At 30.6% G+C, this 14433-nt stretch overlaps 1 protein-coding gene across 1 annotated transcript; it reads right to left on the bottom strand.

The window, feature by feature from the left end:
- Positions 1-2482: 2482 nt before the first annotated feature.
- On the bottom strand, positions 2483-13717 carry LOC124353100 (flavin reductase (NADPH)-like). The gene is made up of 4 exons (XM_046802923.1): positions 13394-13717; positions 9988-10152; positions 6834-6923; positions 2483-4131 (listed from the first exon to the last, which is right to left on the bottom strand). The coding sequence occupies exons 1-4, from the start codon at positions 13464-13466 to the stop codon at positions 3743-3745; spliced, it is 717 nt and encodes a 238-aa protein (XP_046658879.1). The 5' UTR covers positions 13467-13717; the 3' UTR covers positions 2483-3742.
- Positions 13718-14433: the final 716 nt, after the last annotated feature.

The raw sequence follows: 14433 nt of genomic DNA, 5'->3' as shown, positions 1-14433 counted from the left end.
AGTGAGTACTGTTTTAATACATACAAAATTCAAGTAAACTTTATGTAACAATTTTTTTGTATGTGAAAGCATACACTTTTATACATAATTGATATCAATATCAAGGCACTTATTTATATTTACTTCACAGGAATAGCAGAGATAACACTAAAACAATACCATGATGCAGATAGAGATGAACAGATGACATAAGCCTCCCAACAAACACCACATCCCGATCTAAACTTATTCACACTATAAACATAGAAGTAAAAGATACCATACGATCTCTCTCAAATTAAAGAATTCTAGGAGTGTTGATGAACCTTCCTTTAAGTTACTAAAACACAGTACAGATGAGCTGATTGAACCCTTGGTCAGCATAATCTATATAAATCATTCTGGACTGGTGAATTTTCATCAGCGTTGGAGATCAGTACAATTTATGCTAAATATGAAAAGGGCTCCATTACAGAGACAGATAAGTATAGACCAATCTCACTCATCTCCACAATCTCAAAAATAATCTCACATTACACAATCTAATCATACCAATTCAACACGGTTTTTTTGAAAGCAAAATCAACAAAAGCCACCACAAATTGAATTTAAATCATTATCGAATAAATTTCAAATGATCATTTGTATCAGCTGTTATCCTAGACTTCAGTAAGACATTTGACTGCCTGGTGCATCAACTGCTTACCAACAAGTTGGAACATCTTGGAATAAGAAGACTTGCAAAAGATTGGTTCTTCAGTTATCTAAAAGAGATGATGTCCTAAAGTGGAACTTCAAAAATAATCTAGGTTTTACATTACCATCAATCCAATCTAATTTCATGTGTTCTTATGGTGGTTTCGAAGGTCAACCTTCATCGTTGGACCTTTATAGCCATGGTGGTGGATGGTTTTTTTCATAAAATTAAAATTACACAATAATATCACTTGCACATAGACACAAAACAAATGTTACATGCATACTGCAGCATGGTAACGATAGGTGGCCGACTGGAATTACATAACCTCATTTGCTGGTTCTGTCTCTTGTGTGATGTTATTGTTCCAATCAGCTGTTCTGACTGGAATACTATCCTTTCTACTGTTGATAACAGTGTTGAAGATGATATCAGATTTATATTGTAGTTTTTCATTAAATAAACTGCACTACGTGTATTGGCTCACATATATTTAAACCATATTGAAAATGAACACATCTTCTCGGAACACAACAAACACAGTAAAAAAATAGGTACCACATTTTTGTATACAATACCTTGGTATTATTTAATGATTCAGATCAGCAGTTAAACATGTTACACAATTTTTGGCACTATCCTTCACACTGTTGATAATGGCGTTGAAGATGATTTTAGATTTGTATTGTAGGTTAATACCGTCTTCACTCTTAAAAGCTGCATTAATGTTGTATTCTTTCAATGTTGATAATAAACTGCCATTATTACAATATATTACTTCCAGGCCAGTTTCTATCTCATTCATGTTGTGATTTTTTCTGTTCAAAAAGCGACCTTCTTATGCCAGATGAAAATTAGAAAACATCCTCCCAACCGTCTAAAACCTTACTGGAAATAGGCTGCAAGAGGAGCTAAAGAAATGGCTTCTCAAGAGACCTGTGTACATCTTGAAGGAATTTATAGAAAATCCAAGTAGTGAATGAACTGACAATTCCTCAAAAACAGTGACACTACAGTAACAGAAATTGTACTCTATACACAACAAATTTGATACCATTTATATTCTTGATAAATGCAAATAAAGACTGAACGGCAACAGTGCACCAAATTTCATACCCATAATACATCCATAAGTACCATTTCTTTGTTGTAATTGTGTAGGATAATAACCATGTGTAGCTTTATCATGTATAAATGATGCTTAATAAATCCAGACTATATGGAATGGAACAAAAGAACCTAACTTTATAAAGTTATTTCTAGGTAATTACATAACCAATTTGGAGAGCAGCGTTTATCAATGTCAACTCTCAATTTGCACAATTGTTACACAACGGTTACAGATTACAAACACTGAAATCTTATCATTTGAAGTAACTATAGGCTATTTACTAACCATTTTTGTTTAATCGGTACAATATCATTTCTTATGACAGAGGCACAAACTTAAGTTTGACTTTTGAAACAATATGAATATTACAGTAAAGTAGCTCTGCAAAAAACTTGCTAATTCTCTGCTGCTTTGTTGGAATAAAATAAAATTTAAGGGTTTACATTGTGCTAAGAATAAACTGTCTTTTCCAGAACTTGTGATATTTTGTTGCAATATAGTGTAATAGCACAACTTGCACTAACATATAATTACTGTTTTACCAAACTTCTTGTTATGTGGTTCTGTTGTCTTATTAAACTCTTTGATTGCATTACCGATTTTCATAATTAATTAATACATTTCATAAAGCCCAACAACTCTCATATATGCATATAAAATTTTAAAATGGGAAAGAAAGGAAGAACTACAGAAAATAACAGTCACTAATTTCGTTTTATTTGTTTCAGCTATAAAAAACAGTTCTTTTAAAAATATATTTCACTTATAGACTCTGTATGACTATCATAATATTTCAATCGTATAGCAACTTACACATTTAAATTAATCACATATACTTCCTAAACCTTTTAATGGTACAAAAATGGCAAACATAACCAATAAACAAGTATTGTATTAGCACTGACAAACATTAATAACATTTACTATATAATGAAGTAAAGGTAGAACAATACGAAAGAATTAATAATTATGTATACATTTATTCATATTATTTAATACTAAATTTATAGCTGTGGCAGTCTTAAATATTTATATATTTAACATATATTAAACTTGCAATTAAAATAAATGTAGACTTGATTGTTCAATCTAACATAAGGCACAACAAAAGAATGATAATGATAAAAAAAGATAAAATAATTATAATATTTGTGCTGTTACAAAGAATGTACACTTTATACTCATATATCGTGGAAAATGAATTAAATTCATAACTTGCCCTTTTTAAATAAAAAGCGATTTTCATTTGTAGGGAAAGCAATTGATTCTTTGGTGTAAACCGTTTCTAGTAATAGTTAAAACTACTAAATAAAGTAACTAGTCTCTGGTCCTTTCCCCATTATCTCAGGATGAATCAACCTTTGTAAATTAACAATATCTTGAAATTGTACATGAAGGTGAGATAAGGATCAGAAATCCGGGGTTGTGCAAGTTTGTTTTCTTTCCCAGTTACCCATCTTTCTTCTTAACTAATCAAATTTCTTATTTTGGGTGGCATATATTGCTCAAGGAGAGATCATAAAAGTGGGATAAATTTAGGAATCTTTATTTAGAAATAACTAAAAAAGATTGAATTTGATCATTCTTCTTGGAATGGTGATTTACAAGGCTTTCCTTGGTACATTGTGTTACAATTAACTTTGACTGATTTGGAATGTATAATTATTGTTTAATTCAAATTGTTGGTTTTGTGCTTGTTACATTTTTATGTGCTTTGACTGACATAATCCTGGGTCAGCCGTGGTTATGGATCATCATCTCCTCAATTACCCTGTATCATCAAGAATTTATTATACTACATAATATAGTATTCTCCACTCCAAGTATCTGATAGAACCCTAAAAACTGCAATATACTGGTCATTACTATCCTTGAAAATGCAAAATAGTCAAACATTAATTTTATAAAAACACGTGTGTTTACTGGAGTATCCACAGACCACAAATGAGCATATTCTATTTTTTATAATATATAAATTCGAATTTTTCCGCAACAATAATATAAACTGTAAAGAGGCATTTGATCACTGAATCTCTAACATAGTTTGCGTAGATTAGACTACTTTTTGGGGTTACTAGCCAGTCCAACGATCTTCTGGTAATGTTCGGCATCGACACACTATCCAAGAAGAACTGGCCCAAGTCATACTTGGAGATGATTCTGTGGTTGGGTGGCTCATCATGCTTGGTGATGTACCCTGTCGGGGGTTCGTCTGCGATGTGAGGGGCGTACACTGCGATCCACTGGAGGTCGGAAGCCTTCATCACATTGAACATCCTCATGTGGTCAGCATTGACTTCGTGGAACATGGGCGGGACTTCCTCAGGCTTCCTGAACAGGAATGCTGCAACAATGGGAAGCGAATCCTGATTATTATAGGTGCAATAGAAATGGTACACTAACAAACGTTATTAAAAGCCCCTTTACAACCCCAAATGAAGCCAATATTAAATGTTAGGTCCTTTAATATTTTTGGATTATATGAATCATTTCTAAGAATGAATCATACTTACAGTATTTTAAATTCAAAAGGCATTAACCATTCTATGAATAACTACATTTCTTAAAAGAATACTACACCAACTGCAAAAAAAAAATAAAAGTGTTATAATGAAAATTGTTGAATGTTTAAAGAAAAAAAAACAAGAGTAATTAAAAAGCAAAATAACTTTTTAAGGAAATACCAATTGAGAAACACAAACTGTTTCAGTTCTTTTCTTGATAAGTTCATTTTAATGCTGATTTCTGGTGATCGTGTTTATAGAATGATTCTACTTAAACAGTAGTAAAAACTATAAATAACTACAATGTTTTCAGATTTTCTTTAAATATTACTGCAAATTAAAATTTTCCCATATCAATGTGTTAGTTATGGTTAAAACACTTTGAAATATATTTGTTTGATTAAGAAATAAATTAAGCAACCTTTCCTTTGAATATTTGCTTAATACATGCTTATGTTTGACAAAAAGACTTAGTGGTTACACAATATGTCAAAGGTACACAGTCACTGTAGTTAAGGTCACACAGATAATGGCAAGTCATTGTTTTGTAAGTCAATCTGTGATTTACCAAATCAAAAGCCTTCTTAAAGTCAATAAACAAGCCCGTGGCCTTATTTCCACTGTTTAAACTGCTATAAATCAGATCCGTTACATTTATTAAAGCATCTTCTCTATTTTTGCCTTTTCTAAAACCATATTGATCTTCACTAAAAAAAGATATACTGTTCAAATAGTTAATAAGCTTAACTTTCATTAATTTTTCAAACATATTAGAAAAATCAGATAACAAACTAATAGGACGTAGATTGTCTAATTTTATTTAAATTCCTTTTTTGAAAATAGGGACTACTACACTTGTTTTTAGTTAGTCAGGAAATACCCCAGAGTGAAAACTCAAATTAATTATATATGATGAAAACCGGTGATATAACGTCTGCTACTAGCTTAATCAAATTAGTATTTATATTATCAAAACCGCTAGACTTCTTGTTTTAAAACCTCTTATTACTTCCAACACTTCATTCTCTGTAGTTGGTATACATAAGAAGAAGATAGTGTATGGTTGAGGTGGAAAGTCTGACTCGTACCAACATTTTCTTGAACTGACTGTACCTTGATAAAGTAGTTGTTTACCTCATGGGCTCTGTTATCAGTTCTTTGTTATGTAGCTCCAGTTACCTAGCTCCACTTGGTCAATATTTTTACTTTTATTTACTCCTATTAAACTATTTATTATTTTCCATTTTTCTGCTGAATCATTTTTATTAAAGACAAAAGTTTTTGTGCAAAGTAAGCATGTTTTGTTTCATTTATTTCTTGTTCACAAAAACAATTAAAATAATTTATATAGTTCCGATCATACAATCTTTGTTTTAGTATTTTATATAAGAGTTTTTTTTATTCAGTTTTGACAGAATTGTCGCATTAATCCATGGACTCAATTTTTTAGCCCTGCACAGCTTTTCATATATACTTCTAGACCTCTTACAACTATTTATAATATTACTGAAAATATCATGGAAAGTGTTAAAACATATATTTACATCAGTATTCATAAAAATATTCTCAAAAGACATTTCATTTAGGTTTCTTTTTAATAAAACATAATCAGTAGAAAATATTTCATTGGGAAGGTTATTTTTGTTTATGTTTGGATAATAACTATGTTTATTGTTTGAAAAATTTTTAAACCAAGCAGGCAGTGAACTGTTAAAATTAATGTCAAACACTGTAGTAATACAACACGATAAATCTTTACATCTTATAAAAATATGATCTAAACAATTATTATGATATTAATACCTAAAAAATAATTTTTATAAACAAAAACTCTTTTACTCAAAATCACAGATTAATATTGTTTTTAACTTGTGGCAAATGAAAACTTCAGAGTATTGTGTTCTTTTAAATTGCCTTATCATTTAAAATGACATTTATATTCTCTGGTTTTAAATAAAGTAAAGGAAAGAAAACAAATAAGAAGTGATCATAAATTTTGGTTTGCCTAAGGTTACAAAGCTACAATGCAAACAACAAATCTTAAAAAAAGCAAATACAAAATTTTACTACCAGCTCTTTTTTTAAGATTTGATTTTAATAAATCCTAGATTAAAACCAAAAGTAATCACACCATGAGGATATTGCACCTGTACGATTACTTTCCAATTGAAATAAATGTTACGGACTCATTGTTTGCAAATTAAGATATTGTCGAGATTAGGTTAACAAAACTGTAAATCGCCACAAAAGTTTTGTTGCCAAGGTGAAATTTAACAAATGAAATACTATCATGTAAAGGGTTTTAGTAACACCATTTATGTGGTTTCATTATTCAAGTTTTACATGCTAAGCCATAAATCTTCATAAATTACATTTTTGACAGAAACATATTATCTGACTGAGCCGAAACCGTGCACATGAAAACTCACAAGAAAATCTCTTTTATAAATCAGTTAATATCAACCAGTAAAATATGTCACCCTTGTAAATATTACATTTACAAATCAAACTGACAAGTTAAGTATAAAGATATGAAACATACCTGAGAGACACACAGAGACAACATTGATATTCAGTGCTTTCATTCCTGCAAGTATATTTTTTAACCCCTCCGACATCACTGTTGTTGGACCTGAACACAAAACAAAATCAATGAATTTCACAACAACTTAAATGAAAACATTACATAATTATGCCACTACAATTGCAGCATGAAACTTAAACCATCATCAACATCCAAACGAACAAGTGTTTCATGTAAATGAATGGCTGAAACCAAAGAAGAACCAATCTTTCCAAAATCTGGTTAAATATTTCACAAAGTTGATAAGGTCAATTGTAACTTTCTAGTATGAACCTTTCTACAGTGACCTTTGCTTCCAACCTTAAACGTGGATGGACTTCATATCCATCATGGATCAATATCCACTGTCTAAATATGAATGCGTCCTTTGAAGCAAAAGTGATAAGTTAGATGAAAACCACCTGGAAAATCCTCTGTTTTATGTGAATAATAGACTTGATAATTGCTGTACTGAATACTGTAGCAATATTAGTATTTACAGTAGGCCCAGCAGTGTGGCAATATAAACTCAAATAATCACCAGATGTAAAGTGGAAGAATTCAATGTCGAAAGAACTTTTTCAGCCAACTAATAAATACCATGTGTAGAAATATTGAAACTGAACGATCCATTTTTTTACCAGTACAACACCACCAAGGCAGTGAAATATTTACTTATATTTCATGAAGTAAATATTTTCAGGAGTGTTTAAAAACGAATCTAAAGGATGTTGGAAAAAATTCATGGGGAAAAATATATCTGTGAAAAAAGAAAATTCTCTATATATTTTCAGTGAAAAGAAGACATACAGTTAGATTACTATTATATTTCAGAAAGAGTAATAAAGCTGGAGCTTGTACCAGTCAGTATGAAAAGATTAATCAAATTTGGTATGAAGAAAAAGGACATTTCGGCGCAGAATAGTAAAATCCACAACAGTTTACCTACATTAAAATCATTTTCATGCACAATGGATAAGGTCTTCTATCCAAAATGTCGATCATCTATGCTTTCCTAATAATTCCTTTATCTTCTTAAAACCCTTATATATTTTATTCTACTTCAAAATGTACTTTTCTTAATTATTTGAAAAAAATCTACAAAAGTGCTTAAGAGATTAAATGTTGAAAATATACTTTTGAATATAAAATAAAATGGATGATAAAAATGAACTTAACAATGCAAATAAACAATATTAATCTGAACTCTATTTAACTTATTTAAATTTTAGAATTCAAAAACGTTTCTGAAAAGAAAATCAGACTCCATAGTTGAATTTGTTTTTACTTAATTTTCTGAGAAGCAGTCACACAATTTTGAAGTGGTAGAAAAGGTAACCAAATTATTTCTGGATGAATATTATTTATGTGTAAAAAGCCCAGCCACCGAGAAATCGCATGGGGTTTATTAACTCTTGTTATGAGGTTGAAAATCTGGTATTTTCATCAATGTTTAATTCAGTAATAATAACAAAAAACCAATACTGTTCAACTAATAGCTCTTTCTACTTTATTTAACCCTTTTAACCCCAGCCATTTTTTCCATGGACTTGCCAGAAAGCCCATGGCGATAAGGGACCGTAGTGCAGAATTGAGGGAAAATTCATTTAGTTTTCTTATTTTTGAAGATAATTTTTAGGTTTTTGTTTTAAATTGTTAAAAAATAAGTGTACTCTTAGATGTAATAGTTAAAAAGTACTTTTACAGAATGATTTGTTTTTTTTTTAGCGTATTTATACATAAATTTTTTTTAATTTTTTTTATTTTTTTATAGTTTGGACATACATAAACGGTAGAAAAAAAAATTGTAGCCCCTGAAAAATGAAGCAATTTTGTTGTACACATATTTCTTACTACACACACAAAATTTTTAAGAACTTTCCTTGATAAATGCAGGAGATATATCCAATTAATTGTATTGCTGCATAAGCACTTCTTCATATTTCCACATACACGTCAGTAGAAGTATACAGATATGTTTACTTGTTTTTGCACTTTTGAAATAATAACAATTGTAAAATAACACAAACTAATTGTAATGGTTTGTACGACTAAAACTTGTTTAATTTTTCAAAAAAGTAAAAGAAATAATATTTACAATATATACATTTTATGGTACTTTGGGAATGGGGTAAGATTCCGTTATAAGCCCCCAACGCTTAAACCTTTTTCAATGAACTTAGAACGTTATAAAACGATGTAGTTGAGTAACAGAACTAACATTCCATTAATCAACAAGAATTTCCAGGTATTGTGATCGGTATTTTTGTCGCTGTTATCTTATCTTTCTCGAGAATCCCGATTACGGCAGGCCGCGCGGCGGGACTCTGCAATCACTTATCTACGAGACCGCTCGACTTTGACCTCTGTCTGAGGATGGGGAGGGGTTTGCGATAAGACAATTCCTGTTTTATATTGACGAAATATTGTTCTACGCTAATCTAGTAATCAGTAGAAGCAAAATGTCAAATAACGATTCATGTATGGGTGTGGTCCGTATAATGCCAAAGTACCAGTGTTTATCAAAGTGTTTTCACTCACTGGTAACTTTTCTCTACGACGTTTACTAATGTTTTTTTTACTAATAATACAATAAATCACACGAAAAACAACCGCTTTCAATCACGCAAACTAATTGAGGTTATAAGTCAGCATACAACAACAATGCAACTGAAGTCGTCTGACAACTGACATCGACAAATAAACTACGCTCAATGACGACGAAATACGATGCCAATTGGAAGGTTTATTGTTTTTGCATGTAGTCCGTTTCTTCACCGACTACTATACCGAAAGTGATGGCATTTGGACATATTATTAGCCAGCTACATTAAATTTCTCGAGACGTCCGGTATATCGGACGTTGGGCATTTTAGCTAGACCACCTCTGTCCGATATATCGGACGCCGGGGCTAAAAGGGTTAACATGCAAGAATGTAAATTTAAAAAGTGTTAATACTGACATCACAAATATTTTATTTAGAAGGGCGGGTTAAAAATTATAAACAGATCTAGCTCTGTATATGTTCTCAAAATACGATTTCAACTGTTTTCAATAGGGTGTTTTTGTTTAATTACAATTTCTGATGTGGAAGAATCTGAGATTATTCAAGACAAAGAGCGTTCTACATACCAAGATCATTTCGAGTTCCCAAAACCACAATCACAGCATCTTGGCCTTCTAACGTCTTCTTCACATCTTCTACGTTCAGAACGTCACCTTGTACTATATCAATCTTCCCTTCGTATTCTGTAGGCAACTTTGAGAGATCTCTTATCAGTGCTCGGATTTTCACTCCTGGAATATCCAACAAAAACAATACAAGTAAATAAATATTATTAGTCACTGAAAATGTTTAGATTTTGATTGCATACATTTGAAAAATGAATATTACCAAATTCTGGTGTATTCAGGATTGTGCTATCGCTATTGGTTGATAAAATCGTTTATTTATATGTCTACCCATTAAACTAAATAATAATAGAATATTTTGAGCTACCATTACCAAGTCTGTCTTATTGTACTACTTTAATTTATTGATTTGATGACATTCCTATTAATTGTACATGATTACTATTGCCTATTCATGATTCCATGATATTTATCAACAGATAACAATGTAGATTATCTAAAATATTAAACTAAAAGAATTAATTTATTATATAAATTAGTAGAGATAATGATAATAGATAAATTAGTAAGAATGTAGTCTTCGATACCTAATATTCGCATCTCAAATCCTAGACTATCAATCGATATAAAAGTATCTATAGTCCTCAATAACAATCATATGTTTCAAATTAAAATATGAATTTAATATTTACAGTGATCAAACAAATTATTATAACAAAAATTAGGTAAAACTGAAGACGACCATATTAGCTCCTCTCACAGTTACAGTTGTTTCTTTCCCACAAATTTCACATAATGGGGTTTTCAGTACGAGTCCAACATGTTGAAGCCACAAAAACAATATATTTTATTTATGTCTTAAATCATCTTTCAAAGCAATGTTGTGTAGTTTTCTAAAATTGACTGCCATTTTTAATCATTAAAAAATTACTTATGTAAAATTGAAATATTACCCTACGTGTATTATTTTAAAGTGTTTACAGCTGTTGATATAGACTATTTAAGTTAATAATTCAAAATAATTAATCAGTATCGATTGATTATATCGATGGTTATGATTAAGTAATACTAGCTGTTTCCCGCGGCTTCGCACGCGTCTCTTAAGCTTTGCCCGTATATTTCTTTGCCTTCAAATAGTGTTTGGATATTTTAATATACGTAACTACTGTGTTGTAATTGCAGTTTATAATGTGCAGGCGCTTTGATAACTTTTATATCTTGCAGTACAGCCTGGTGGTTAGTTACATCAATGGGCATTGCGTATAAACCTTCTACATAGAAAAATACAAATTTTCATAGTGATCGGTCCAATAGTTTCTGAGTCTATAAAGGACAAACACACAAACATTCATTTTTATATATTATGATTGCAGAAACAGTTTAAACAAAATTTGTCGTTTCTCTTAAGCTTACTCTATGCTTTAAAACTATAAGTGTAAAGAAATTTATATATAAATATATTTTTTGTCGCATTATATATGTTTACAAAGAACAGCTGATTAAAAATTTGAAAAGACTCTTTCACTTAATAACATATGTTTGCTGCAATGCATTTCTTACGGGTATTTCTGTAACCAGTGGGGCGGAATCCTGAATCGGGAAAGGGATAAAAAGTATCCTATAACCTTCTACAGATCAAGACGAACAAATTTAAAAAAAAAATTAGGCGAATCCGTCCAGCCGTTTGTGAGTGATGCTGTTACACACGAACAGTTTCATTTTTATATATATAGATTGTTTGCCAATTTCGATATAAAAAACCGGTCCGCTTATCGTACCCTACCCAATTAGTATGACACAAACCAACAAAAACATAACTGAACCACAACAGCTAAAAAATAATTAGAACAGGATATCAGAAGCAAACCCTCTATACGAGTATGCTCCCTCCTGGGTCTCAACAACTCTCAACCACAAATGGTTGAAAGGATTCTCTCCAGATAACTGCACTTCTCCTCCATATACAGTAGGCTAAGTATTCAGGGATGATCTGCAAGTAGTTTAACCTACGATAATCCTTAAGACTTTAAACGGCATAAAAGCTAACAGTAATTTTTATTTTGATGAAAATCACTTTTAGAACAAATATTACGTTCACGGATTGAAACTGTATTTATTATTAAAACAGATAATTTTTTAAAATTACTTAAGACTGATTCATAAAATCCTTGATTCAAATGACTTTAATTTGATTTTAATTAAATTAATTTATATAATTTTCGTGTTGGATTACATTGTTTTGTAAATTTATAATGATAACACATGGAAGTAAAATGACTACAAGTCACTTTACAACAATTCTTGAACATAAACTGTAACTTACATAAAATAAGAGTAGCCTATCTACTTAACTATTATTATTGCGCTATGTCAACTTCAATTTGTTTTACTATTGAATTAGGCTATATTACAAAATAACGTTTTAATAATTTTTTAGATGATTGTAAGAGTTGCAAAGATGAAAAACATGGATTAATATATTGAATCTTCTATTTTTATCAACTACTTCAATTTTCAACAACACGATTTTATACTATTCAATGTAATATTTGCAATAACTTGGAACATCTTGTTTCTGATATAAGGTGAGGGAATAAAACAAACTTGATTGACAGCAAAAAATACGGGCAGTGATTAGAAGCTGTGGATTTACAGTTTTATCCATTTATGACATGTACTTAACTAAACTATGTTTGATATAGCATTATACAAATAGTAGATAGGAACATAGGATTACTTTGCTTCATTCCTTTTTTTTTATTTATTTAGTAATTTGGGTAGGGTACGATAAGTCCAACATGTTGAAGTCACAAAAAACATGTCATCATCTTTCAAAGCAATGTCGTTTAGTTTTCTAAAATTGACTGTCATTTTTAATAATAAAATGTTACTTATAAATATTGAAATATTACATTACGAGTATTATTTGTAAGTGTTTACAGCTGTTGGTGTAGAATATGTTAATGGTTCAAAATAATTAATCAGTATCGATTGATTATATCAATGGTTATGATTAAGTAATATTGTTTGCCAATTTCGATATAAAAAAACCGGGTCCGCTTATCGTACCCTACCCTTTGATGGTTTTTTCGTCATTTTGATCACAGTTTCTATCTTTATGGTGAAGACTTTTCCCCTATGTTATTTGGTCTTGTTTGCCATTGCACAACTTTTTGGACAGCTCAGAAGAATTGATTGTTTTGTATTTGCTGATTGCTTACACTTTGTTGTTAATTTCAAAGCATAGACACTCTTCTTTCTGTTTTGTGGTGCTAATGACTGAAAGTAGATTAAGCTAGCCTACTTTTTCTGTATCTAATGGACAGAAATATATTGTTTTGTTTTCTATTACATTGTAATGGGAGTTACTTTTAGTTTATATGCTACAAACTAAATCGTATCGTACCTTTTTCAATTGCTGATTTCAGGACACATAATCCAGTCTGGCCTGTTGCTCCAAAAACTGCAATTTTATTCATTTTTATACCTTATAAATTAAACACTACACCTTTTTAACTGAATGACAATCAACCTCTAGCTGTGTTGATTGCTCTCGTCTTAACAGGTTAATGCACCCGAAAATGCAGTTAATGCACCGGCAATGATCTTGGCCCTTAGTGTAAACGCAGCGCCGCCGCTTAGATAAGTGAATAATTGAAGAATGAAGATTGATCAAAGAAATATCACAGTAGAACAGTGGCTTAAATCAATTAATCAACTGATCTTACAAACTTACAATTCACATTTTTTTTTGTTTCTCCTTGGTCTGTGTCGTCCATCGTCTGCTTGATTTTTCTTTACTTTTTGGGCTTAGTATTTATACCACGAAGCCCCTCGTATTTTGTCTTGTAAGTTTAATACTGTTACCAGTAATCACATATGTACACTGTAACCTGTATCCATAAATAATTATTAGTACAAAAATGTTTTGAGACCATTTAGATTTTTGCTTCGTTTGTTCATATTATATTCCAAATATGTCTTTTCCAGAGGCACATACTCTATGACGTCAACGCTTTAAACAATGCACAATAATGAGCCAAACAGCTAGTACTCTATTTAGGAATATGGCAGTTTATTGCAATATTACAATATGAGGTTGTTTTTCATTCTCTTTTGTAAGTTTAGTTTATTTGGTGAATTGAATGAAAGTCCTAACAAAAATACTAGTTTATGTTTTCAGCGAAAACTTAGTTTTATTGCTTTTGCGCAGTTTAAATGTAATAACGCTGATCGTCCTAATATGTGTCTATTTAGGATTTACTTATTTATGATTATTAGGTTTCTACGTTGCATTTAGCTTTGTTTCAACAAGAATTTAAGTCAACTTGAAACAAAAAAGAAACAGCCTGTATGGTAAAATTACTGTAATTAAAATGTAATTGTATAATAATATTTAAATGGGGATATTTATAAAAAGTCATCTTTAAGGTGTAACACAATCAT

The sequence above is a fragment of the Homalodisca vitripennis genome, chromosome 1 (assembly GCF_021130785.1).
Source record: "Homalodisca vitripennis isolate AUS2020 chromosome 1, UT_GWSS_2.1, whole genome shotgun sequence".
Classification (NCBI taxonomy): domain Eukaryota; kingdom Metazoa; phylum Arthropoda; class Insecta; order Hemiptera; family Cicadellidae; genus Homalodisca; species Homalodisca vitripennis.
This window is presented reverse-complemented; position numbering and strand designations above follow the sequence as displayed.

What these genes read in the sequence shown, in the direction of transcription:
- LOC124353100 (XM_046802923.1), bottom strand. Translation starts at nt 13,466, where the DNA reads ATGAATAAAATTGCAGTTTTTGGAGCAACAGGCCAGACTGGATTATGT. An exon ending in GAAATCAGCAATTGAAAAAG is followed by an intron (nt 10,153 to 13,393) that starts GTACGATACGAT and finishes TGGATATTCCAG; the next exon opens with GAGTGAAAATCCGAGCACTG. An exon ending in GGGAACTCGAAATGATCTTG is followed by an intron (nt 6,924 to 9,987) that starts GTATGTAGAACG and finishes TTTTGTGTTCAG; the next exon opens with GTCCAACAACAGTGATGTCG.